The sequence below is a fragment of the Vulpes vulpes genome, chromosome 11 (assembly GCF_048418805.1).
Source record: "Vulpes vulpes isolate BD-2025 chromosome 11, VulVul3, whole genome shotgun sequence".
NCBI classification, from domain to species: domain Eukaryota; kingdom Metazoa; phylum Chordata; class Mammalia; order Carnivora; family Canidae; genus Vulpes; species Vulpes vulpes.
This window is the reverse complement of record NC_132790.1, coordinates 29,420,308-29,445,692: the sequence shown is the minus strand read 5'-3', so window position 1 is coordinate 29,445,692 and position 25,385 is coordinate 29,420,308. Positions and strand designations below refer to the sequence as shown.

Genomic DNA, 25,385 nt, shown 5'->3' with positions numbered 1-25,385 from the left:
CCAACCCCACCCTGCAAGAGAAGCCTCTCTCTCTCAGGATCCACCCCTTTCAGGTATTCGTCTCAGGAAAGCGGCTCAGGACACCATGGTGACATAGACCTCGGTAAAGGTGGACACGGAAATGGTAAAGGCCACAGAACTCATGAGTGTCAGAATTCCACTCGGGATCACTGCTAAAGAGGGGGCACACCGTAGCAACGGCTTTGAGCCGAGCCAGTTCTACTGCCATCTGTCTGTCTGAGTGCATGGCTTTTGGCAATGGTTTCCCTTGTGTAACTCCTTTCAGCTCATTCTTGAAGCAGCAGCCCACGCCCCTCCACACAGGGCACGACACCGTGCCAGGGCACTGGAAGGGTTCCCTGCCCCCTAGGGGCGCAGGGCCGGGTGGAAGTGCTGGACCCAGGCCCCGACAGCTCTAACGCGAGGCAGAGCAAGTGTTTTGGTGGAAGCACAGCCTGCGGTGGGAGCAAAGGGAAAGGAGGAGGCCTGTAACAACTTTGTAGAGCTAAAAGGCTTTTTTTGATATTTTGTGTAAAATTCTGATGCCTCAATGAAGCATTCCAGAGGAAGGTAAATAAGACAGGTCCAGCCAAAGACCAGGTGGGACACATTTAGGGATGAGTGAGTAGCTCCGGGAGCTCAAGAGGAGGATGCCAGGGCAGCATGACGTCGGAATGTGAGCTGGTGGGTCCCTAAGGGGAAGGATTTCAATCTACTGACCAGAGCATAGGCCAAGCTCAGGAAACAGGATGGCAGCACCGACACTTTATTTATTCATTTATTTATACATTAATTTGTTTGTCCACTCAACAAACCTTTATTCATCATTCTCCATGTGACAGCACTAGTCCAGGTGCCAGGGAGAGAACAGTGATAAGACAGTGTCTTTCCTGGAGGAAATCTCGGTCTGGGCGGGAAGACAAGTGCTGGTGGGATATGACACAGATAACACTTGCTCCCTGCTTCAAGTTGAGCAAGTGATTGATTGCGCTTGGAGGTAGAGGAGGGTGAGAAACAGCTTTAGAAGATGTGCTGGGGTACCTGGGTGGCTCAGTTGGTTAAGCATTTGCCTTTGGCTCAGGTCACAATCTCAGGGTACTGGGATCAAGCCCCATGTTGGGCTCCCTGCTCAGTGCGGAGCCTGCTTCTCCCTCTGCTGCTCCCGCTGCTCACATTCTCTCTCTCTCTCTCAAAATCTTTTTTTTTTTTAGATTTTTTTTATTTATTCATGAGAGAGAGAGAGGCAGAGACACAGGCAGAGGGAGAAGCAGGCTCCATGCAGGGACTCTGGGTCTCCAGGATCACACCCTGGGCTGAAGGCGGCGCTAAACCACTGAGCCACCTGGGCTGCCCTCAAATAAAATCTTTAAGGAGAAAAAAGATACACCTTTTGTGCTGAGTTTGAAGGACAAATAGGAGCAGGAGCTTGCCACATTGAAGTAGGAAGCCTTTCAGACAGCATGAACAATGTGACAGAGAGCCTGGAGGCTTAACTGCAAGGGGCTCACTGGGAACAAGAGAAGTTTGGCTGAGTGGATCCAGGAATGGGGAGGGGAACAGGGACAAGAGATTGGGGAGGTGAGTTAGAGCCGGAATACAGCTCAGGCCTAAAGGCAGTGGGACAGTGTTGACAAAGTGTGAGCTGGCCAGTCAGGAAAGTAAATGTCTGTAGGACGTAGAGGGGATCAGAGAGGTCCTGGTGGGTGGTAGGCAGACTAGGGACCAGCCCTTTGATTTATGCAGAAGAAAAACCAGGAGGACCTCAACTGGGATGGATTCAATAGGCCCTGAAAAGATTATCGAGTGAAAGATTATAATGTGGGTAACTCCCAGGTTCCCGCCTTGAGTGACTGGTGCATTCCCAAGACAGGGAGAGTCAAGAAGAGGATGAGTTCATCCCTGAATCAGGTTAAGGTTTGAATAAAATTACTGAAACGTGAAACGTGAAACGTTGAGCAGGGTTTAAGGTTACTATTCTCCCCATCCCACCTTAAGACCTCCAGGCGCTCCCCAGCTCCCAGCAGCCCCAGCCTGGCCCCTCCACCGCCCCCTCTTCAGTCTTGTGTCCTAATGGACCCAGCCCGAGCAGCTTGCAGTCCCTTTCCCTCACTGTGTTGTGCCCCTTCTTTGTTCCTCTAACTAAAACATGTTTTCCCTCCTCTTGCCTTGTGCCTGGCCAATTTTGAGACTCACTCAAAGGTAAGATCTTTGAAGAAGCCTTCCGTGACATTCTGTACCACCACCGCCAGGGAGGGTTCATATAAATCTGTCAAGAGCTGAGTACTTACCCACTTGATTGTCATGATTTGTATGTGTGTCATCTCCTCCACCACTATGTCCCCCAGGGCAGGAGGCATCTGTGTTATCCATTGTGCCTGGCCCAGATGGAAAATAGGACATCAGTAAACATTTGTTAAATGAACAGGTCTCCATGGAGATGTCCAACCTTAAATGTGCCATTGGCTCTCCCATCCTTTTTCCCAAGCACTCCATTATCTAAAGGATCTAGGTCCGTGGTGCTTGGCTTGGTTGTGAGTGTGAAATAGAAAAGAAAAGGAGAAAGAACACGGAAGCCTACAGAGGAGGGCCACTGAAGGTTTGGGAACTGAAATGGAACTCCCCAATGGTCAAGAATGCAAGTTTACCAGAGAGCCTGGTCTAGACACCTGTTTCCCTTCCTCTTTCTAAACTACTGGCCCTATTTTCTATCACCATCTGGTGGCCGCATCCATAAATAACAAGCTCCCCAGGAGCTAAAAGAACTTGTTTAAGGCAGAAGTTCCAACAGATTGGCCTCAGGGGGCTACAAGCTCCTCACCTGTCCCAGCTGCAGCATGAAAATTTGTATGTATACAAGATTTGCCTCATACTAGTAAGAAGTGCCAAGAGCTTTTCATCAGATTCTTGAAGAAGCTTATAGTTTCCAGAAGGCTGAGAATCACTACTATAAAGGATTGTTCTAGAACAGTGATTCTTTTTTTCCTCAGGTGAAATCCTGTGAAGACTCATAAAGTGAGAGAGAGAAAAGCTTATCTGCATCCTTAGTTGCTCAGAACCTCACCTTCCACAGCACCTACCTACACACAACACAGAATCCAGTTTGAAAACCACGTTCATAAGGCCAGTGACTTCTGGAGCTTCAAAGCCAGATGAACCCCAGAGAGCCAATGAGTCCCATCAGGCCATGCCTTCTGGTGGGGACTGAGTGAAGGTCATAGAGATGTTCGTAGTGGTAATGGAGCTCACACAAATCCTTCCAGTCCCGGGTCTTTTTTTACTCTTGAGTCTTGCCTTATTTCCCAAAAATCTACATTTTAAAACAGTAATAATCAAAACTTTTTCTGTCTATAACATAGTTCCCAAACAGGAAACCATTTTTTTAAAGATTTTATTTATTCATGAGAGGCACAGAGAGAGGCAGAGACATAGGCAGAGGGAGAAGCAGGCTCCCTGTAGGGAGCCCGATGTGGGATCACGCCTTGAGCCAAAGGTAGACGGTCAACCACTTAGCCACCCACGTGCCCCCAAACAGGAAAATATTTTTCCTATAAAATTTTAGTCTTCTGGAAAGAGATATTTCCCCCTGCTACCTGTGTCTCAACAAACCATAATACCAGACAGAAAATAAATGTATAGTTTACATTTGAACAGCTCTTTACAACTTACAACATCCACAGCTGGTAGCTAATTTATTTTACAGTGGGGAAACTGACGCTCGGGTAAAATGAGCCAGTTGCTAGCTTGGGACACCAGTTCAAAGGTTCTTTCCACTGTCTCACAGCCTTCATGTACAAACGTGTACATTCTGTGGTACCTAGAGCAACGAACAGGCAGGTGCTATGGCTGCTGTGCTTGTTTATTTGGAGGGGTGAGGGGTGAGGGCAACGTCTGCTAATCACAGCTCTCTGGGGGTGAGGGAAGATAAAGGCTAACACTGATTGAACATCTATATATTGGATATACTGGAGTCTCATTTCTAAACAACATTCAAAGTATGTTTTTTATCACCGTTTTTGCAAATGCATTAACTAAAACTCGGAAAGAGAAAGTGGCTCGTGCAATGTCACACAGCTAGTAAACCAAGATAAAGCTCAGGCCTGCCGGCCTCCTTGGCCTGGTTTTTTACACCAACCAGCCACATGGGGCTTTGAACATGCCAGCTTGCCTCCCTGGGTGGGCAGTCCTGGCCCCCTCTAACCTGTTCCATCCTTCTTCCCCTTCTTCTCTCTCTCAGGAGTGCCAGCTTCTCTCAGGGCACCAGGGCCTCCTTTCTCATGAGGAGTGACACAGCTGTACAGAAACTTGCCCAGGGCAACGGACACTGCGTCAACGGGGTCAGTGGTCAAGTCCATGGCTTCTATAGCCTCCCCAAGCCGAGCCGGCACAATACGGAATTCAGAGACAGTACCTACGACCTGCCCCGGAGCCTGGCCTCCCACGGCCACACCAAGGGCAGCCTCACCGGCTCTGAGACAGATAACGAGGATGTATACACCTTCAAGACACCCAGCAACACCCTGTGTCGGGAGTTCGGGGACCTCCTGGTGGACAATATGGAAGTGCCAGCCACCCCGCTCTCAGCCTACCAGATCCCTAGGACATTCACGCTGGACAAGAACCACAATGCCATGGCGGTGGCCACTCCTGGGGAATCGGCCATAGCTCCCCCGCCCCGGCCTCCGAAGCCAAGTCAGGCAGAAACTCCTCGGTGGGGCAGCCCTCAACAGAGACCTCCAATCAGCGAAAGCAGCAGATCTGTCTCTGCCGCGGCCACCATCCCCAGGCGCAACACCCTCCCAGCCATGGACAACAGCCGACTGCACCGAGGTTGGTATAAGCCCCAGCTGTGACCCTGAGGGGCAGCTTGGGAGCGCTCAGTAATTTGCCAGTCCTGGGTCATCCGTGCCAAGGAGACATGAGGCCCACCCGGGTCACTGATACTCGGAGGCATCTGGTACCCAAACCTGGTACTAGCTGGTCCTCCAGCACCGGAGGCTGTCAGCACATGCCCACGGTGCAAGAGTGTAGCAGACCCAGCCTGAGAGGGATTGCTGTTCTACTCAGGGAGAAAGAATATTCTCGGTTAACCACAACACAGCTTCTTATGGGTTTGGAAGTCCAAATCCTAGCATTTGATTCATTTTTATATAAATCAAACCAAAGACTGAAAAAATAAACTGAGAGGACCAGTTCGAACTGGAGCCAAACCTATGTGAACTAGCAGACTATTAAAACAAATTTTAAGCTACTAAATATTTTCTAAGCCACAAATGAATCTCTTTGGCTTAAATCTGGACTTCTCTCTGAAGTGTATAAATTTATTGTCACTAATTTCCCCTGAGCAAGTTCCAACCTTGATAAGCCTCCTCTGTTTGATGAAAAAGTACAGTAATATTAATTCCTTTCATTTTGCTTCATGAAGTATAGCTCGCAAAGTCTGCTCCTACCCATTCTGTTGTCTAAGTCATGTAGTGACCCTGAGAGTGTGGTGGGACAGAGAGATCCTCGTTGTGTCCATTTCACACGAGGCCCATGGTTAAGAGACATATTCAGGGTTGCAGAGTCAGTCAGGGGCAGAGATGGGACTGGGACCTGGGACCTGAGTCTTGGCTCAGTACTCTTTCAGTCCATCAACTATTGGATCAGTGACCTTGTGCTTTGGAATTGAAATGATCCCGACATACATGAAACATGTCCTTACCCTTCAGAGAGCTCACATCTAGTTGGAAAAATAAAACCAATATATGTAAATTAGTCAAGTGTCAGTATTCCTGTCGTGTTTGTATAAGCTCTGGCAGGGATGGGTGGGACAGGCGTTGAGTGCCATAGGAGTTAGAGGAGAGAGGGGTACAAGGGAAGAGTAATTACAGAGGGATCCTCCGTAGATGCCAACACTGGAGGCAGAACTAGGAGCCTGGGAGGAAGTTTCAAACTGAGGAATGAAGTGATAAAAGTAATACTTTATCAGTTGGGGTTGAGAGTAGCGTCTTCTGGAGTATCTATCAGACCCTGAGCAACACTGCTGAGGGTTTGGGGAAGTATTAGCACATGGATCTTCTCTCCTCTCTCCTAGCTTCTTCCTGTGAGTCCTATGAGTACCCCCAGCGTGGTGGAGACAGTGCCGGCCGGTCTGCCGAGTCCATGAGTGATGCGGTCAGTGCTTTCCTGGTGAGTGGGGGTGAGCCAGGGGTCCTCAGGCCAGCCCAGGTGATTAAAGGTCACACCCCAGAGAGTGAAAAGTACAGAGTGATGGCATCTCCCTCTTAGGCCCCTGCCTAGTTTCTGGTCTCCGTCCAGATGCCTGGGTTGGGTTTTCAGAAAGTAAGATACCACTGGGGTCTGGGGTGAAGAAGAGAGGGGAGCTAGACCACAAGGCTCTCCACGTTGGTAGGTTAGTCGAACGGGTCTAGAATGCAGAGGACCCAGGCTCTGGGATGGGGAACTGAGGCAGCATGCTTTCTCCCTGAGGCTCCACCCGGAGGAGGGCCGCGGTGTGGGACTCCCAGTAGGGGCGGTGCTCAGAGGCAGTCTTGGTGGCAGAAATCCGGTGTTCAGAATCCCAGGCTGCCCTCTGCAAGGGGCTGACCATGCTCTCCAAGCCAGTTAGAGCCTGGCATCACGCCTACTGGGATGACCAAAATTGGGTAACCAAAGCAGAGGCAGCTTCCTTGGATGTGTGGACAGACAGGGCAGGAGCTGGAGCAAGGCTGTGGCCAGGGTGACTGTATTCTACAACTTGGTGGCAGGTCCACCTGCAGCTGGTGATCACCCTGAAAGCTGGACTAGGGGAACATGCTGGCCCACCCCACTAGCCAGGGCTGAGGCTTCTCCAGGGCTCCCTGCCCTGCTCAGGCTTCAGATGCCAACCTGCTAATGCTAACCCCTGAGGTGAGGTGCGGGTCCTAAATCAAACCCATGCCATCCGTGGCCTGTGCCACCCCCAGCCTGGTCAGGCCCCCAGAAATCCTTGTGGGCCCAGCCACCAGGGGTATTTTATACTAGAGGATTATTGTAAACTTCAGGTGGGCCCCAAGGGATCACCAAAACTAGAAGGGACCCACAGACCTTGTTTCTCTCTGCCTCCCCCTGTGCTTCCTTGCTTGGGTTTCTCAGGGCCTGCCTTAGTAGCTTCCCAGGGCAGCTGACCCCGATATAACTCTCCTCGCCCTGCATACAGATTCTCCCCGCCTTCCTGCTGCTTGTTAGTTACTGCTGTATTTCCTCCTCTCCCTCCCAGCCAGGGAAAACAGTTGTGGGCCGCTCAGAGAGCTCCAATTCTGAGGACAACTACGTGCCCATGAATCCGGGGTCCTCCACCCTGCTGGCCACAGAGCGAGCAGGTGACAATTCCCAGAGTGTCTACATCCCCATGAGTCCAGGACCCCATCACTTCGAGGGACTTAGCTACCCCTCCACAGCCCTTTCTATGCACCGGGGCTCCAGCCGAGGGAGCGAGATCCAGCCACCCCCTGTCAACCGCAACCTCAAGCCTGACCGGAAAGGTAAGTCTCCTCTTTCCCCTGTCCCATGTCTGGATGGGGTACAGGAACTGTTTGCATTCATGTAGGGAACTTTCCTTGCAGGGAAGTGTTAGCCTCTGGAGCCTAAGCACCCCAAACTCTCACACACGTGCACGCACACTCAGATTCACTCCAGTGGCCCAGCAGCCTAGGGACTGGCAGCTGGAGTGGCCTGGATGGGCAGGAGTGCAGGTAGACATCAGAAGGACAGGACATAGTCAGGTTCCGGCTCTGCCACCCGGGATTAGAAGCAAACCATTCTGTGTTTGAGCCTTGGTTCTCATCTGAGAAACATGAATACTTGCCTCACAGAGCACTGAAGAACACAGATGATGTGTCTAAACGTGCCTTGTGAGGTCTAACATGCTTCTGGAAGACACGGGGTGAGTTTAGAGTGGGGCCAGGCCGGAACGGACAGAGTGGTCTACTAGAAGGTATGCTACGCCCTGATAGAAAGGCGTGAGCTCTCAAACCAGGTACCTGTGTGTTAGAATCCTTACTCAGCACCTCCTAGGGTGGGACCTTGGATAAATCACTTCAGTTTCTCAGGTTTTTTAACCTGTGAAATGGGCATAGGTTTATTTAGGGTTTATTGAGGAAGAAAGCGTCTAGGACACTGCCTCTGCCACGCAGTAGGTGTTCAGGAAAGTTAGACCCATGCCCCCTGCACTTAGACCAGGAAGCAGTGCTGCAGTTCGAACTCCAGGTCCGCTGGGCCTCCCTAGGGACTGGCTGCGGGCCGGGGCCTGGGGCAGGAATTCAAAGGGAGAAGTAGAGTGATCAGGCAGGATGAGCACCCCCAACCCCTAGGTCTGATCAACAGAGAATTCAGATTTGAATTTGAAATGAAGCCTTTAGGGCCTTGATCTTCCTCCACTGCAGGCTCAACAGCCCTGGTCCAGGAGTGGCAGGGATAGGCATCGTGACCTTCTCCACTTCAATTATCGTCTCTTGTTTTTATATATAGTCACACATCTGGGAGAACAATCTGTTGTCAGACTCTGTGTCCCCATTTTGGATTCTGAAAATACAATTATTCCAGAAAATGCTTGGAAAGAACATACCATTCAGAATCTGAAGCTGTGACATCAAAGCCTGTCAACAGAGGCAGAGATCACAGAACCTGCTAGACCTCAGTTTCCCTGTGTAAAAGTGGGAATACAAATGCCTCTATGAATATACTTGTGTGTTACGTGTGTGTGTGGGGGGGGGGGGGGGGGCATTATCATCTGTGGCTGAGCATTTGACTTTCTCTTCCTGCTCCAGTAAAGCCAACACCACTTGACCTGAGAAACAACACTGTCATCGATGAGCTCCCCTTCAAGTCACCTGTTACCAAGTCTTGGTCTAGGGCCATGTGAGTGTCCATGTGGGGAAGTGGGAGCTTGGAACAGGGTTGTCAGGGCTGAGGTGGGAGAGCTGCGTCCTGACACAAATGCTGTCAGTAACTGAGCGGTCTCTTGGTGCTTGGTGTCCTTGTCTGTGAGGAGGCATTGACTGCACCTGGCCCGTATCAGATCTGACAGTGGAGAGTGGTGCTCCGAGGGCGGGTGTGAGGAGCCTGAGTTCACTGTCTTCTCTCCCCACAGCCACACCTTCAACTGCAGCCCTTCCCAGTACTGCCGCCCCATCTCCACCCAGAGCATCACCAGCACGGACTCCGGAGACAGCGAAGAGAACTACGTCCCTATGGTGAGTCCACGGGTGTGACTCCCACCAGAGCACCCAGGGGCCACCTCAGGTCCCCACTGGTTGTAATTCCTTTGCTTCTGCAATCCTTCTCACACACACGTGGGTCAAGCACTGTGGAGCTGTCATCAGAGGCCCAAGCAGGCCACAGGTGGAAAGGGCCATGGAGGCCTGCCTCTCACGACTGTGACATGGTGGAGAGGCAGTGCCGTGGGGACACACTGGCAGGATGGGCAGTCAGACCAGGCTGGGGCAGATGGAGGCGGGCATGTACAGGAGGAGGAGGCATATTTTGCTAGGGCTGCAGGTGGAAGCTGGGCTGGATCCAGATCACAAATGACCCGAAATACTGACTTAGGGAGTTTGGACTTTCCCTGGGGACCACAGGGGGCCACTTAGATGGGTGCCTTAGAATCATCACTGGGAGCCTATAGAGAATGATTAGAGCAGCCTTCAAAGTTATAAAAGACCTCTTCATTTCTTACTGTGCTATTCCCATGACCACAAGCAAGAATGTGAGTGTAAGCATTTATTGAGTTATGTCCTCAGTGGTGGGGGCACATGTAACACAGCGCGCGGTGGCAGAGGCCATGAGAGAGGTATAAATACAATCAGCACATGAGTTTCTTCCTTGAGATTTCCATTGAAAAGGGAGTAGCTGGGCAGCCCAGTGGCTCAGCAATTTAGCTCTGCCTGCAGCCCAGGGTGTGATCCTGGAGACCAGGGATCAAGTCCCACGTCGGGCTCCCTGCATGGAGCCTGCTTCTCCCTCTGCCTGTGTCTCTGCCCCTCTCTCTTTCTCTCTGTCTCTCTCATGAATAAATAAATAAAAAAAGAAAGAAAAAGAAGAGGGAGTAGCCGCCCAGCACCTGGTAGTTGCTGCATCAATAATGAAAGAAGGAACCAACCCAACAATAAGCAGCCGAAAAACAGAACATAGGACTGTTGCCATTCACATCAGAATAGGAGTGCTGGAAAATTCTAGACAAGTTGGTCTTGATGCCTGGATGGAGACAGGACCTAGAGTGTATCCCTTGAAGAGGTGCTTCCATGTGACTGCCCCACTGGAGGCCAGGGAAGGGAGGTGCAGAGAAGCAGGTTTGGTGCAACCGAGACTTTCCAGCACCGGGCATAACGGAAATGTACAGCAGGACACCACAGGTTTGGGAGTCTGAAAACAGATCTGGTTTCCCATCCCTGCTCACTGGCTCTACACCCCAAGGCAAGTCAGCTCACTTCTCTGAACCACAGTTTTTGCTTTAAAAAATAAGAATAAAAAACAAGAATAGTAATCCTACCTCCATCCCAGGATTGTTACAAGGGTTTCATGAGAACCTGGAAGTCCGTGGCCCAACACACTCCCAGAAGTGTCTGTTTTTCCAAGGGTTAGTCCGTTTCCTAAACGTACTAATGGTTTTTCCCTCCTCTGTCATAGCAAAATCCAGTGTCTGCGTCTCCCATTCCCAGTGGCACCAACAGTCCAGCCCCGAAGAAGAGCACGGGCAGTGTTGATTACCTGGCCCTGGATTTCCAGCCAAGCTCCCCCAGCCCCCACCGCAAGGTACGGGGTGGGGTGGGGGTGTCTGAGCACTCGGCCTCGTACCGCTTGACCACTTTTCAGTTAGTGTGGTTCTTACAGGGCTCACATGCCTCCTCTCAACGCACAGGCCTCGAGGTCTGTCGGACCTTCCCAGCCAGTCCCTCCTCCTTGTGCAAATGAGCAAATGGAGCTACCCCAGGAGCCATGGCCCACTCAGGGTTACAGAATGAATCAGTGACAGATCCGAGACTCAGGAATCCCTTGTCCCAGGCCTGAGCTTCTCTTCGAGATCACTGTCTAGGGGCCTCAACTGCCTTTGGGCCAGTCTAGACAGCGGGGCACTGCGAGTGCTCCCCTCTGACTGGCTCTTGTTGGCACCCAGCAAATCCTTCACAGGGAGGTGGGTGGAGGCAGAGATGAAAGCCTGGGTCCCCTTGGAGCTGGGAACTCAGGAGTTGACCAAGGCTGTTGCAAAGCCAGGAAGATGATGCAGTTTGGGCTTTAATAGCCACTTTCAGAAACAGGACACAGGCTCCTGAGGCAGCTCAGAAAGAGCCCCCACACCTGCCCCCCACCTTACTGATAACTCACAGCCACCTCCTCATTCTGTCCTCAGCCATCCACGTCATCTGTCACTTCCGATGAGAAGGTGGACTACGTTCAGGTGGACAAGGAGAAAACACAGGCCCTGCAGAACACCATGCAGGAGTGGACAGATGTGCGGCAGTCCTCAGAACCTTCCAAGGGCGCTAAGCTGTGACGCAGTGGCCCCTGAGCCTGGGGAGGGGCCCGGAGGCAGCGTCTCCAAAGCTGGCTCCTCCCATCTACCCGCCCCCTTCTCCCCTCCCGTTGCGCCCTCTACTCTGCCACTCTGGCCTTCAAAGCACTTGATGTCAGGGACCCTGAACCCTTCTCCTGAGAGGCGAGGGCCTGATTGAGGACTCCCTCTGCCCACTGGGGCCCACCTTCGATTTTTATCAGTAATGGCCATGCCTCTACCCACCTTAGTTAGAGCTATTGCCAAAAAGCATCCTTCAGCCTCTTCCTGTCCTTTAGACCAGAATACCTACTAGGCGTGGAGAGGGGCTGGGGTTCTGAGCCAGATTCCACACCTAACATCCCGTCACGGCCCCCTTCCCTCCAGCTACTGGGCTACCTCTCCTTCAATCCCAGAAGATGCCACGTCGTCTCGCTGACCCAGGGAGCCCAGGACCAGCAGACCAAAGTGGACATGGACTTATTCCTCCTTGGCATTCTTGGTAGGGGAGAGGCAAGGCCTGGAAGATGGGAGTTGAGAAGGTTAGCGATGGTCTTGAGGGACACAGGAAAGAGGTCCCAGGTGCACAAGGGGGGCGATCTGGGCAGTGCTCCCCCCTCCCATCACAGTGTAGCTGTTGGAGGTTGAAAGAAGCAGGAGGGGGATGGGTACCCACAAACCAGGAGCGGGGGTGACCAGGGCCCCCAGAACTATGGAGCATACAGGCCCTCCTCCAGGGCGCACCCCGCCAGAGGCGGCTGGGCTAGGTGATGTAGGTGCAGTCGGGAGGCGGGTGCCGAGGGCAGGCAGTGCAGGTGGACTGGAGGGTTGTAGGGCTGTGGTGCGGAGGGTGCGGGAAGTGCGTGTCTGCGAGACAGGCAGCTGGGGCGCAGGCAGATAATCAATGGGCGGGAGGCAGGATAGAGACCATGGAGGCGGCCTGGCGGCACCTGGGGCTACAGGCTGGAGGCTGGATGGGAAAGTGAAGGAGCAGTGAGCATGAGGGATGGCGGGGAAAGCAGTGCGGCCCAGTGGAGGGAGAGGGCCAGGGCTTCTGCCAGGAAGAGTGTGCTCCCAGGAGCCCACCGTGTTTTCCCAGCTCATCTTACATCTGCTGCTCCCTGGTTGGACTCAGATCTGGGGCAGGGTCATCACCTCAGCTGCGCCCTCCCCCACCAGGCACTTTGTACTGGGGGGGGGGGGGGGTCGAATCTCTTACGTTGATGGTTCTTGCCCAAATCCTCCAGGGTTGCAGGGGTTTCATCCAACCCTGGGGTGAACAGACCACCATCCTTCAACCAAAAAAACCCTCCCCAGCACGTCTGAGGGAGGGGACTACAGCTCGCCTTTGGGCTCCTCAGAGCACACACCTGGCCATGTCATCTCCAAAGCCGCACTCTGGCAGAGATGATTTTCTCGACAGTAGCCCTCTCGCAATCAGCTGAGCTCAACTCAACGAGCATTTAGTAGTGGCTGCCGGGGCCCCGTTCTGGGAACACGGAAATTAATTAGTAATTAATCCGTGTGCCCGTGCACTTGAGAAGGTAGGGGCATGGGATGTTGGTGATGGCTGAGAGAGACCGGAAGTGAGGCTGCTTAGGAAGTTGGTGCAGATCAGGGGAAGGTGGGGTCTGGGGAAAGGAGATGCTGAGATGGGCCTTAGAGGCAGGAAGATGGAGTGGTTTTCCAGGGAAGGAGAGCGGGCTGGGGTCCAGTGGAGGAAGGACTGGGGCTGAGGGCAGTGGTCGACATCATGTCCCTTTAAGGACCTCTCAGAAGGGTCTCTGGGGCCAAGCTTTGGTGCCACCCCCAGCCCCAGTACACCCCGAGAGTGTCCGCACTTCTTGAACGTTCCACAAGGTGAATGAAACTGGTTGGAGTCTTTAGAAAGTGTGTTCAAATCTAATGTCCCAAGGAGGTCTCGTTCCAGCTTTTGATTCCTGCAGCTCCCAAGCACTTAGGGTGGAGGTGGAAGGAAGCGCGAGGAAACTGGCCTATTAGAGGTAGAGACAGGCTCACAGGCTTCAAACTACTCGGTGGTCAGGTCAGTTTTAAAAACTGATCAAGGTCCCCCCCCCCCCCCCCCCGCTCCCTGGTGGCCTGGCAGGGGCAGAAACCCCAGACCAGGGCTGCCTTCCCAGCCGACGTGGCTCCTGTGAGGACTCACGGTGCCTGGGCCCGCAGGAGCCAACACCTGTGAAAGGGGGGTTAGGTGGGCTCTGTGGCCTCCGTGCGGAGGCTGAGCTGGTGGGCAGAAGTCCCTCTCTCCTGAGGGTCTGGCTCACCAGGGATGGGCAGCACCCAGAGCATTAGTTAACCCAGTCCCCTCCCCGAGCCTGACCTTTTGAAACCCTTCAAGAAGCACAACCCTTCCCATTCTGGAGTGAGTGGAACAAGGGCTGGCCCCAAGCCCTGGCTGGTCCCCCCACCCCCCCTTGACAAGAGCTCTGGATGCAGACAGGACAGAGGCAAGTTAGCACTTCGTCTGCAACCTGTGTGTGTGTGTGGGGGGGGGGGGGGGCGGGCACCTGAGCGCTGAAGCTCCCTCCTCCTCACATTGTGAGGGGGCCGACATTGTGGGACCTTCCAAGGTCTCTGCCTGCCCGCTGGGGGGGCCCCCTTGAGAGTCAGGCTGTCATGTGATAGTTGGTGGTGTGTATTCTTGTGTGTTGGTTATACGTGTCTTGAAATCTAGCATCCTTTCGCACAGAATTGTCTATATGTCGGGGAGAAAATGGGCCAGCAGCCCAGTCTTAGGTTCTCGCCCTGTGATACCATTTAAAATTGACATTTAATTTTTCAAATCACTGTTGGTGCCTAATCACTTAAGTTATTAATTTATTCTGTTTTCTTTTAAAAAAAATTTGTAACATGTATTTATCCTGTGAGTAGGTCTGGGGTGGGGGTGGGAACGTGTTGCAGTGGGTCCTGTTTTTGCTGTGGTGACACATGGTACAGGCCTGGAGCTTGCAGGTCCCTTTTTACTGTGGTGTCGGAGCGGGACAACAATAAAGTCCATTAGAAGTGACCAGAGAAGGCTGCTGGAGCCTGTGTCGTCTAAGGGGCTGGGGTGGGCGGGGAACCCACCTGCACATTCACATGGGCTTAAACACGCACTTCCGGCAGGGCCCCAGGCTGTGCCCTTTCATTTTAATAGGAAGTAACCAGGCTCTTCTCCCCACTGGGAGCAAGGGTGGATCCCCCTTACCTCGGGATTTGTGTTCCTGATATAGGATGTGGAAATTGTACCTTCTGCCCATTCATCTTAGAAGGCACGCGGGGTGTAGAGAGCTGAGCTGGACAGGGTCTATGACAGTTGGGCCGAAACCCAACTCCTCCCCCTGCAGCCCTTGCAGCCCCCGGCCCAACACCACTGCCTTGCTGCCTGCCCCCCACCTGCTTTGCTCCCCCAGATGTACAGGCTTGGTGGAAAGGGCTCCTGCGTGCCTCACAAGCTCCAGCCATGGGATGGCGCCCAGGGGGGTTGCTTCCTGCCCAAGTCTGTCCCAGGAGGGGCCACACCCCGGCCAGGTTCTCCCAGGGCAGAAAGAAGGAATGTGGGAGCGCCGGTATCCAGTTCTGGGGAGTCCCCCTGACACTCTCCCATCGGGCAGCCCTGAGCCTGGGCGCCTGCCTCTCAGAATGAGAGTGCTCTGCCCTCTGGGTCCTCCCAGTCCTCACCTTTAACATGGGGTGTACCCGCCTCACTGTCCAGACACGGCAAGAAACAGAGGGCATGGCTGACCTCACAGCCACTGAGGCAGGAAGAATGACCTCTTTAAAAGCTTCGGAGAACCTATTTTTATTTCCGGTTGAGACCCTGAGTCTCTTCTCTCCATGTAGAAGGGTACAGCAGTGTCAGGGCACAATGAGGTCAGTATCTGCTCCTCACCAAACCACCCCCACCGGCCACTGGGCCACCGCTCTAATGCCAACTGATGAGCTGAGCCAGCCAGCTTTCCTCAGGACGGACAATGGCTTCATGAGAAACACAAACATATTCGCAGTAAAATAAGGAGTCTCTATCTTAACCAGAAAGGGGGTGCAAATGGTGGCATCTCAGGCACTGAGGCAGGCGAGGGGAGATGGGGTTTGAGGATTAAGGGTCTCCCGCGGTGTGTGGGGGGGCTGTCCTCCCCTCTCTGCATTGACAGTATCTGATCCCGGCCAGGCTGCTTCCCACCTACTCTCCTCTCGAAGTACCGAGGGTGCAGGTACCTCTGAAACCCCTTCAGAGAGCCCAGAAGGTGGCCACACATCTGACACACAGGCCCCAGATCCTGCTCTGCTTTTTCTACTAGAGAGCAACAGGATTGTCTGAAAGGAGCTAGGAGGGAAATGCTACTTGATGGCAAAACACTAGAGCTGTGGAGTTCCACCCCGTCAGGTAGCCAGTGGGGGAACACAGGGGACAAGGCCCAGAGAGTGTCCGTGGAAGCTGCTTCAAGTTGACCAGGACACTTGGGTGTAAAATCTTAATGGGGCTGATCCCAGTGTCAGCGGCTTGGCTCGGCTCTCACCTCTGAATCTGAGTCTCTGCACACCCTTCAGGCTGAGGGCCGGCATCCCAGAAGCTTCCTCTCCACCTATCCTGCCCTTGGAAAGGCCTGTCTTCAGGGCTGGACCTGCCTCCACAGCCCCCCTCAGACCCCACTGGGCAAAGTGCCTCTGCCTCAGTCCCCACCCAGGCCCCAGAAGGAAAGGGTTAGGGCCTCCCCTGAGGCTGGCGGGGGCACCCCCACGGGTGGGAGCAGGCTGGGGCAGGCTCCATGTTAGAAGACCAGTCTGTGGAAGTCACCACCGTTGCCACCTGCGGGATTGCAGCCGCCCGGAGAGCCTTCGTCCTCATCCTTGTCTTCGTCGAAGCCCCTGCCCCAGTGCGGGGACGCGGGGAGTGCAGAGATGTAGGCCGCCCTGCTTCGTGCCTCCTTCTCCTGCTCCTAGAACACACATGTGGGTGGGGAAGGAAGCTTAAAATTCAGGCTCTGAAACCAGAGTCTTCCCTTCGCTGGCCCGCACCCCCACCCCAGTGCCACCCAGCACAGCATTTCTGAGCGTCTCTCATGGCACAGAGGAGCCACAGCTTCTGCCCTCTGGGTGTGCCAGCCCGTGGGAGGATGGCTGGGGTGCACCCATCCTTCTACCTCGTATCTACTCTTCAAGCTCATTCTTCCCATAGAAACTCCCAGCCCCTCGCAAGACTTAATAACTGACAAGGGCCTGACGTGGCACCAGGGAGCAGGAGGGGCAGGGACTACAAGGATCACACCACACCACACAGGGGCCACTCTGGTGTCCTGACACGGCTGTGCAGCTCACTGCCCCTCAGGCCAGCCTCACAGAGGCTCCTTATCCGCAGCCCCACCTCTGCCTGGACAGCCCAGCAGAAATGAAAAAGCAGGCCTGGTGTCCCCCCACACACGCCAACTCCAGGCACTGCTGTCCACGGTCCTGGTGTGACTACGCTGCAGGTCAGAGAGGAGGTTCTGGGCAGGGGGGGCCCCTGGGTCCCGCTGGAAGCCCGGACTTCACCACCCAACCCCATGGTGCCCCTTCACACACTCAGGACAAGTATTAATGAACAACTGGTAATTACGGAACGTCTGTTCCTCTGCAGTAAGGGTTACGTCTGTCTAGTCCACCAACAGTCCCAGCATGAAGTGGCCAGTGAAAGGGTAGCAGAACGAGGAGGAGACAGACACAGAGTTGCTAGCTCAGAGCTAAGCCGGCGGCTGCGCAGGCCTGGACAGCCCCCCACCCCGGGAGATCACTGAGAGGCCCAGTGGGTCCGCTCACCTGCAGGTACAGGATGTTGTCTTTGGAAATGGCCTCCATCAAGTCTTTGTGGAGGGTGGGCTCCGTCCGGCCTCTGGGGGAGCTGGGCTCAGCCTCGGGCACCTCCCCAGGCCGCTGCCGGTAAAAAAGCACATAGGCCGTGTCCTTGGGGAAGAAGGAGGTGACGTTGCTGACAGACTCGAAGGAGGAGAAGGACACCCGAGTGTCGTTGAACAGATACCACTGGTTCTCAGGCTCGGGCCTGTCGGCAGCGCCCAGAGAGGGGGCCGGGCGGGCAGCGCCCTCGCGGGCATAGCAGTAGTAGTGGCCGCTCTCGGAGGACACTCCCGAGTGCACGACCACGCTGCAGAGGTCGTAGGCCTGGCCGCGGCCCCCCGCCAGCGGCAGGCGCAGCAGCAAGGGGATGGAGACGTCGTCCAGGATCTTGCGACGCCGCATGGTGCGCAGGTCGAAGGAGAAGCGCAGCAGGGTCAGGATGAGGTAGCGTGGCCCCTGGCTCAGCTCCACCGCCTTCTCGGCATCCTGCAGCGAGGCACAGGGCTCGCAGTAGTAGCGGTTCTCCGCCGTCAGCCTCTCGGGGGAAAGGAAATAGTTGACCAGGTCCAGGACAGAGCGGGAGCCCTCTGCGGCGGGGGCGGCACCCCGGTGGGACCCCAGCCCCGAGCTGTCCTCTTCTTTCTCCTTCGTGGTCTCGACCTCTTTCTCCTTCTCTGCCTTTTCTTCCTCCTCCTCCTCCTTCTCCTTCTCTTTTTCCTTCTTCTCCTCTTCCTCCTCCTCCTCCTCCCGGGTCCTTTCCTCCTCCTGTGCTTCCTCCTCCCTCTCCACCTTCTCCTCCCCACTGCTCTGTGTCCCAGGTCCCTGGGGGCCCAGGCTTTCAATGTCCAGGACAGTAGCAGGGGCATCCCCTGTGACACAATGTTTCCTTTGCCTCCGAGGACCCACCCTGCTTGGAACCTGGGCTTGGGATGGTGGGGGGGGGTCCTGGACCCCGACATCCTCTGCAGGGAGCATCACTGAGCCCAGGCGGCGGCGGCGACAGCGCTCAGTAGGGGGGAATGCAAGGGACAGGTCTGTGAAGGCCTCCTCTCTAGAGGAGACATTGAGGCAGCGGAGACAGCGTATCCGAGTCACGATCTTGCCTCCGAACATCTTCTCCACAGAGGTGGGACTGGGGCTGGGAGGCTCCTCGGGAGGGGAGGGTGAGCTGGACTGCTTGAGCTTTTGGCAGATCCTTGTCCCAGTTTTCTCCTCTTCGTGTAGCCTGGAGCAGAGAGCACAGGGCCTTCACACATATGCACGGATCCATTCCCAGTGCTCAGGCCTGATGGTGCCATCTATCTTATCTGGGGGCCACACCTTCACCCGTGTGTGTGTGGGTATGCATACAGTCTACACATACATGTGCAAAATGATGTCCATGCAAATGCACTCACAAGCCAAACACACGTGCCACATACCACCTTCGTGCAGGCACACAACCCTGCCACGTGAAGATGCGCCCTATCTACATGCACGTGCCCCCAGAGCTGTGCTGAACGTGCACACATGCACACTCAGGTAAGCACAGCACATGGGTACACATGCACTAACCCCTCCCCAGTCACGGCGCAGATCAGGATCTCCGGGACTTCCCTCACATGCAGCCCCTGCCTACCCCTCATGACACACATCTCCGTGCCTTTCCCAAATGCTTTCCAGGGAGAGGCAATACAGCCAGACAGATGAGCTTTCTCACAGGAGCCCCTGTCCAGCTCTGAAGCCCCCCCACAGAGCTGGGTCTGACCTCCCTTACCGATCCAGCAGGTACTTCAGGTACTCTGAGCAGTCCTGCTGGGTGCCGGGGCTGAACCAGGGTGTCCAGGATGCAGAAAGGAAGTTTTCTGGAGAGATGGCAGGCCGCTAGAACCAAGGCAGGTGAGAGGCAGGGTCAGGAGCAGAGGGCCACTCACTAACCAGCTCTGCTGCATGCTACGCCAGAGGGTATCTGGGGACTGTCTGTCCCACGCTTCCTAGTGTCTTCCCTAACATCCTCACCCTCCTAGTTGTCCCTGACCCATCTTATCCCACCAAGTCCATGTAGCCCATGAGCCTAGCATTAGGTTCATGAAGATGAATCCATCCTCTAGAATCTGCTCTTCCCCAACACACCTCCCATTTCTTTCCAGACTCTTATTCATTGCCATATCCTCTGCCTAGAACACCTTTCCTCCTCAAAAGCTTAAAGAACTCAAGACCCAGATGCATGGATACCTGTTCCATGAGGTGTTCCCACCCCCATCATAATCAGCTTTCCCCTCCCCTGCACGCACACAACACTGCATTTCCCTCTGTTCAAGCATTACAATTGTTATCTGCAGATCCACCTTCCCACCAGACTATGAGCTCCATGAAGGCAAGAACTGCTGCTTACTCATCTCCGTGGCCCCCACGGGGCCTTGCATAATACTCTGTGGCCAAGGGTTTTAGGTTCCATGAGGGCAGAGACATTGAACAAAACAAACAAAGCCCTCAGGGTGCCGAGCAATGCAAGTGCTCAAAAATGACAGATGAGCAAAGCAACACCTAATGCAAGGGTGTAAATCACTGACGGGAGAGATCTGGGCATCGGGACACAGAGGGGACTCAAGGAGATATACCCTCTCCCAGCCCATAAGGCACTAAATCAGCCATGAACCCATGCCAGCCCCAACTGGAGCTTCCTTACACCAGGAAGGAGGGCCCTATAGCCAGATGCAGACAGGTCCCTGGGAATGGAAGGGTGCCAGACCAGAGCCTCCTGTCCTCAGACCCCAACTTCCCTTGCACTCACCTGGCTATGCTCCAGGAAGGCAAAGAGCCACTGCAGCTTGGTCATAAGAGGCTGTGAGTTGTTCTCAGTCAATCGGAGTACACAGTGTCTGAAGCTTCAAAATAAAGCAAAAGCATCCAGGGTAAGCCAAGGGCATCCAAGGAGCCTCTTTACTCACCCACAGCACAGGCAACGAGAGCATCCAGCCTAAAGGCAGAACGGCCACTTAAAGCTCAAGCCTGGGCCAAAGGCCAGGGAAGAAGAACAGGGGAACACAGCCTGGACAATGAAGTGACCCCTGCAGTTCATTCCAGTTCAGACAGCCCATGACTCTAAGATTCAAAGATTCAAACATGCTGAGGTCCCACAATCTCCAAATTTTAAGGCTGGAACTCTCTGGCATGTACGCGTCTATCAGCATCACCAGCCACTGCAGCCATTCATACCCATCTCTTCTTTCCCTGGGAAATGGTGTTCAGACCCACTCGGAGCAGCAGGCCTTGCTCCAACCTTGACCCTCCAAGTCTATTCTCAGGGCCCCCGCACCATGGCCCTACAGCCAACCCAGAGTGGTTCCCTTGCCTTTGAATGAGGGAGGCAGGGGTCAGTGTGAAGAATGTGCTGAACAAAGAGGACATGGCAGGGACAGACTGGCTCCCAGCAATGGGGTCTGATCCTGTGAGAGACAGGAAGGAGCCCCTGCTGACACCCGTGTTGCTTGGAACAAGCTAATTCTTCCCAGGCCTCACCTTAGCTCCTGTTCTCACAAGCAGCTCTGCAGGGCCAAGTCAGGCATCTTTCCAACCTGAGCCCACGGCGAAGAACAGCATTACCAAAATGTGGTCTACCTAGCCATCTGTCACAAAGTTTAGGTTCAGGAACGAGTGAGCAGTCCAGAACATGTACAGCACTCCGACCTCACTATGACCATATAAACACTTGGTCATTCTTCTGATAAGTCGTTTGACTATATTTCACAAAATTTAACAGTCTGCAGCAGACTATCAACTGGAATAACTAGACCTTCACCAGGTCTGAGAAGCACACACATTAGGAAGTGCTAAAGATTAGCTCCAACCTCCCCTTCCTGGACCTGAAGCTCAGAGACGAGAAACCTACTTGAGGTCACACCATAAGCCACGGCAAAGAGTACCTGCACTGTTACTTTCTAAAAAAGCTGTCTAAGTATGGTGTTGATGAAAGAAGAGTAAAGTGGATCAATAGAATATAACAGAGAGCCCAGAAATAGTCAACCCCAAAAATATAGTCAACTGACCTTTGACAAAGGAGCAAAGGCAAAACAATGAAGCAAAAGACAGTATCATCAACAAATGGTGCTGAAACATTTGGACATCCACATTAAAAACACATACACCTAGACACACCTCACACTCATCACAAAAAAATTAACTCAAAATGGATCAGAGAGCTAAATATAAAATGTAGAATTATAAAATTTTCAGAAGGCAACACAGGAGAAAACCTCAATGACCTCTGAACCTCTGGTATGGTGGTACCTTTTTAGATATAACACCAAAGAGAATATCTGTGAAAATAATTGATAAGCTGGGTTTCCTTAACAATAAAATCTTCTGTTCTGGGAGATAAAATATCCTGAGAATTAAAAGACAAGCCAGAGACTAGGAAAAAATATTTGCAAAAGACCCCATCCATAAAGGAAGGTTACCCAAAATATACAAAGAATCCTTAAAACTCAACAATAAGAAAACCAACAATCAATTTAAAAATGAGCCAAATATAGGGGGAGTGAGGATCCAGGTTGGTGGCACAGTAAGATCCAGAACTCCCGACACACCCAATCTACAGCTACCTATGGATCAGTTCCCTCTGAAAAAGACCTGAAAAATAAAGGCACTGCTTTTCCACAACAAAGGATAGAAGGACCACCCAGAGATGGCTAGGAGGGGCAGAGAGAGGGTCTGGCAAAAAAAACCCCACCCCAAGGGCAAAGACACTCAGCAGGGAGGGTGTTCACTAGACAGGTCCTTCTGCCCGGGGATGGAAGAATTGATGCCTCACATCTGGCACCCCAGACCCTGGGATCTGCACTGGACAGAGATGAGCCTCGAACATGTGACTGGGAAAACCAGGGGTCCCCAGGGGCTCTAATAAACTGAGCTTCCCCCCTTGGAGGGTTTGGCTCGGGATCCAGTCAAAAAACAGTAGTTTGCAAAGTGCCTAAACTGTAGGTCAGATAAATGTATTTGCTGATCTGGAGACACCAGGAGCAGGGCAGAGCTGAGAAGCTCCCTGGTGATGGAGGTCCTCATACCTCTGCCACCTAGCTAGGACAGAGAGGAACAAGCAGGATCATGGCATTTGCTGCGGAGAGCACGGGTGGTGGCAACATTCTGACCCTGGCGGAGACATAGAGAAGCACGTATCTCCACGGAGTTCTCTGGCTCCCTAGCTAAAAATCTCCTAGTGCGGGTGGCTGCAACAGTCCCCTACCTCCCAAAGCTGGTACGTGTAGACAGATGAGACACTCTCCCACTGCACTGCTGAAGCCCAAGGGTATATGCAGTCATGACATTTTTCTGGTCTCTTTCTGAAGTCAGCACACAAGTGCAACCCCTACACTCCCTGGCTGCCTTGCTAAATTAAAGCAAGTGGGTCCATGCAGCAGATACTCCTCGATGTGATTGGCTCTGGCAGCCTGAGAGGGCTGGTGTTAGTGAGCTCCACAGAGAGGTAACAGACAGAAAGACAGCTCTTGTCAGGCTACCACTCCCAGTGCACTGCACAGACAACAGACTGAAACACAACCCAATTCTTCCTGTGAAAAAGACCAAATACTTAGCCCAAAGCACCAGCCTGAGGGACAGGCTTCCGGTTTCCCACCTGTCTAGAGGCTAAAGAAAGCACTCTCAGGAAACAGAAGCAAGGAGACAGGATCCTGGCACACATCCTTTGCCTCACTCCAGCTGGATGAAGCTTCCCAGAAAGGAGCATATACACTTGTCTGGCACCCTGATTTTTAAAACTGCTGTCCAGGGGACACGTCCAGATCTAGTCTAGAGGCCAGCAAGGATTACTATTGTAGCAACACAGGACCAAATATATTCACATACTTGAAAAGCTATTGCCTGAGAGTCTGGTTTCCCATCACCTGAAACTTCTTCCAGAAAACCTTCCTTGACTATGCTTCATGACTGGATGGGGTCCCTGACATCTTTCCTAGTAGCTCTTTTTTATCTTTTATAGAAGCTTAAAAAGTCTTTAACCAGGAAAAAAAAAATCAAAATACACATAGTTATAAATGTTAAAGTTACTTAAATTAAAAAAAATTAAAAAAAACAAAAACAAAAAAAACAAAAAAAAAATAAAGTTATTTAAATTAAAATGTTATTTTTTAAAAAAAAATTTTTTTTAATTTATTTATGATAGTCACAGAGAGAGAGAGAGAGAGGCAGAGACACAGGCGGAGGGAGAAGCAGGCTCCATGCACCGGGAGCCCGATGTGGGATTCGATCCCGGGTCTCCAGGATCGCGCCCTGGGCCAAAGGCAGGCGCCAAACCGCTGCGCCACCCAGGGATCCCTAAAATGTTATTTTAAATGAGATTTTTATTTTAAATGAGATCCATCCCCTTGGATCACTGACAGATCTTGGCACATGATCCTATAGGGCCATAGCAATAGGGGCATACAAAAAATAAAGCAGGTCATTTAGAAAAATCACAGAAGTTCAAGAGACACCAAGAACTAGGACAAGGGTGAATAAGAATCACTACCTACAAAAGGCCACACTTTAAAGACAGAGAGGTGGCTGTTCTGTCTAATGCGTAGAAACACAGAGAGAGTCCAGCAAAATGAGGATACAGAACAGTGCTCCAAACAAAAGAACAAGACAAAACCTCAGAAAAAGACCTTAAAGATATGGAGAGGGATCCCTGGGTGGCGCAGCGGTTTGGCGCCTGCCTTTGGCCCAGGGCACGATCCTGGAGACCCGGGATCGAATCCCACACATCGGGCTCCCGATGCATGGAGCCTGCTTCTCCCTCTGCCTATGTGTCTCTGCCTCTCTCTCTCTCTCTGTGACTATCATAAATAAATAAAAATTAAAAAAAAAAAAGATATGGAGATAAGTAATCTACCTGATAAAGAATTCAAATGAAGAGTATAAAGATTTTCACCAAACTTGGGGGAGGACAGGTGGAGGCCAACTGGATGAACACAGTGAGAAATTCAGTAACAACAAAAAAATAGGGTGGTAAGAAGGTACCAAGCAGAAGTCACAGAGCTGAAGATTCTCACCCTCTTCCTCTCCCTTCCCACCCCACCTTTGTTTGCACACATGTGCCCTCTAGCTTGCTCAGTCTCAAAAAGCAAAAACATGAAACTAGGGAGGGAGTAAAAATGTACTCTTTAAATGTCTTCAGCCATTAGTTGCTACCAACTTAAAAACAATGTTATGGGCAGCCCCAGTGGCCCAGCGATTTAGCGCCGCCTTCAGCCTGGGGTGTGATATTGGAGAGCCAGGATCCAGTCCCACGTCAGCCCCCTGCATGGAGCCTGCTTCTCCCTCTGCCCGTGTCTCTGCCTCCCTCTCTTTCTGTGTCTGTCATGAATAAATAAATAAAATATTTTAAAAATGTTATTATATAAATAGGATGATGTCTGTAAATATCACAGTAACCACAAACCAAAACTTAGAGTAAATACCCAAAGAAAATGAAGCAGGAATCTAACATACTATTTTAAAAAGTCATAAAACCAAAAGAAAGAGAGAAAAAGAAGAACTACACACACAGGCAGAAAACAATTAACAGGGCAGCCCGGGTGGCTCAGTGGTTTAGCACCACCTTCAGCCCAGGGCGTGATCCTGGAGACCCGGGATTGAGTCCCACATCGGGCTCCCTGCATGGAGCCTGCTTCTCCTTCTACCTGTATCTCTGCCCTTCTCTCTGTGTCTCTCATTAATAATAAACAAAATATTTTAAAAATTAAAAAAAGAAAACAATTAACAAAATGGCAATACATACCTCTTAATAATTACTTCAAATGTAAATGGACTAAATTCTTCAATCAAAAGTGTGGCTGAACAGATAAAAAAACAATTTGCATCCATATACTGCCTACAAGAGACTCACTTTAGAAGTAAAGACATACAGACTAAAAGTGAAGGCATAAAGAAAAAAAAGATATTCCATTCAAATGTAAATAAAAAGAAAGCTGGTGAAAGTGTACTCACATCAAACAAAATGGAATTTACAACAAGAACTATAATAAAAGACATGGATGCCTGGGTGGGTGGCTCAGTGGTTGAGCATCTG

At 52.3% G+C, this 25,385-nt stretch overlaps 2 protein-coding genes across 5 annotated transcripts in view; one reads left to right on the top strand and one right to left on the bottom strand.

Moving 5' to 3' along the window:
• Positions 1–14,537, top strand: part of GAB2 (GRB2 associated binding protein 2) — a 193,974-nt gene extending 179,437 nt beyond the window's left edge. For 2 of the 4 annotated variants that reach the window (XR_011995143.1, XR_011995144.1), the window contains exons 4-11: positions 4,235–4,827; positions 6,074–6,168; positions 7,238–7,502; positions 8,787–8,877; positions 9,110–9,212; positions 10,645–10,770; positions 11,366–13,646; positions 13,691–14,537. Coding sequence is in view for 2 of the 4 variants with exons in the window: in XM_072726006.1 (XP_072582107.1) it covers positions 4,235–4,827; positions 6,074–6,168; positions 7,238–7,502; positions 8,787–8,877; positions 9,110–9,212; positions 10,645–10,770; positions 11,366–11,509 (1,417 nt within the window). In the remaining 2 variants the exon portion in view is untranslated. Of the gene's footprint in view, positions 1–4,234; positions 4,828–6,073; positions 6,169–7,237; positions 7,503–8,786; positions 8,878–9,109; positions 9,213–10,644; positions 10,771–11,365 lie in introns of all 4 variants that reach the window. The other 2 variants (XM_072726006.1, XM_072726007.1) reach the window with 1 other exon arrangement.
• A 755-nt stretch (positions 14,538–15,292) lies between these two features.
• The window catches only part of USP35 (ubiquitin specific peptidase 35), a 52,797-nt gene continuing 42,704 nt past the window's right edge, over positions 15,293–25,385 (bottom strand). The window contains exons 8-11 of the mRNA XM_072726003.1: positions 20,112–20,205; positions 19,095–19,201; positions 17,303–18,563; positions 15,293–16,446 (exon numbers count right to left, since the gene is read on the bottom strand). Of these exons, the coding sequence (XP_072582104.1) occupies positions 16,279–16,446; positions 17,303–18,563; positions 19,095–19,201; positions 20,112–20,205 (1,630 nt within the window). The 3' untranslated portion in view covers positions 15,293–16,278. The remainder of the gene's footprint in view (positions 16,447–17,302; positions 18,564–19,094; positions 19,202–20,111; positions 20,206–25,385) is intronic.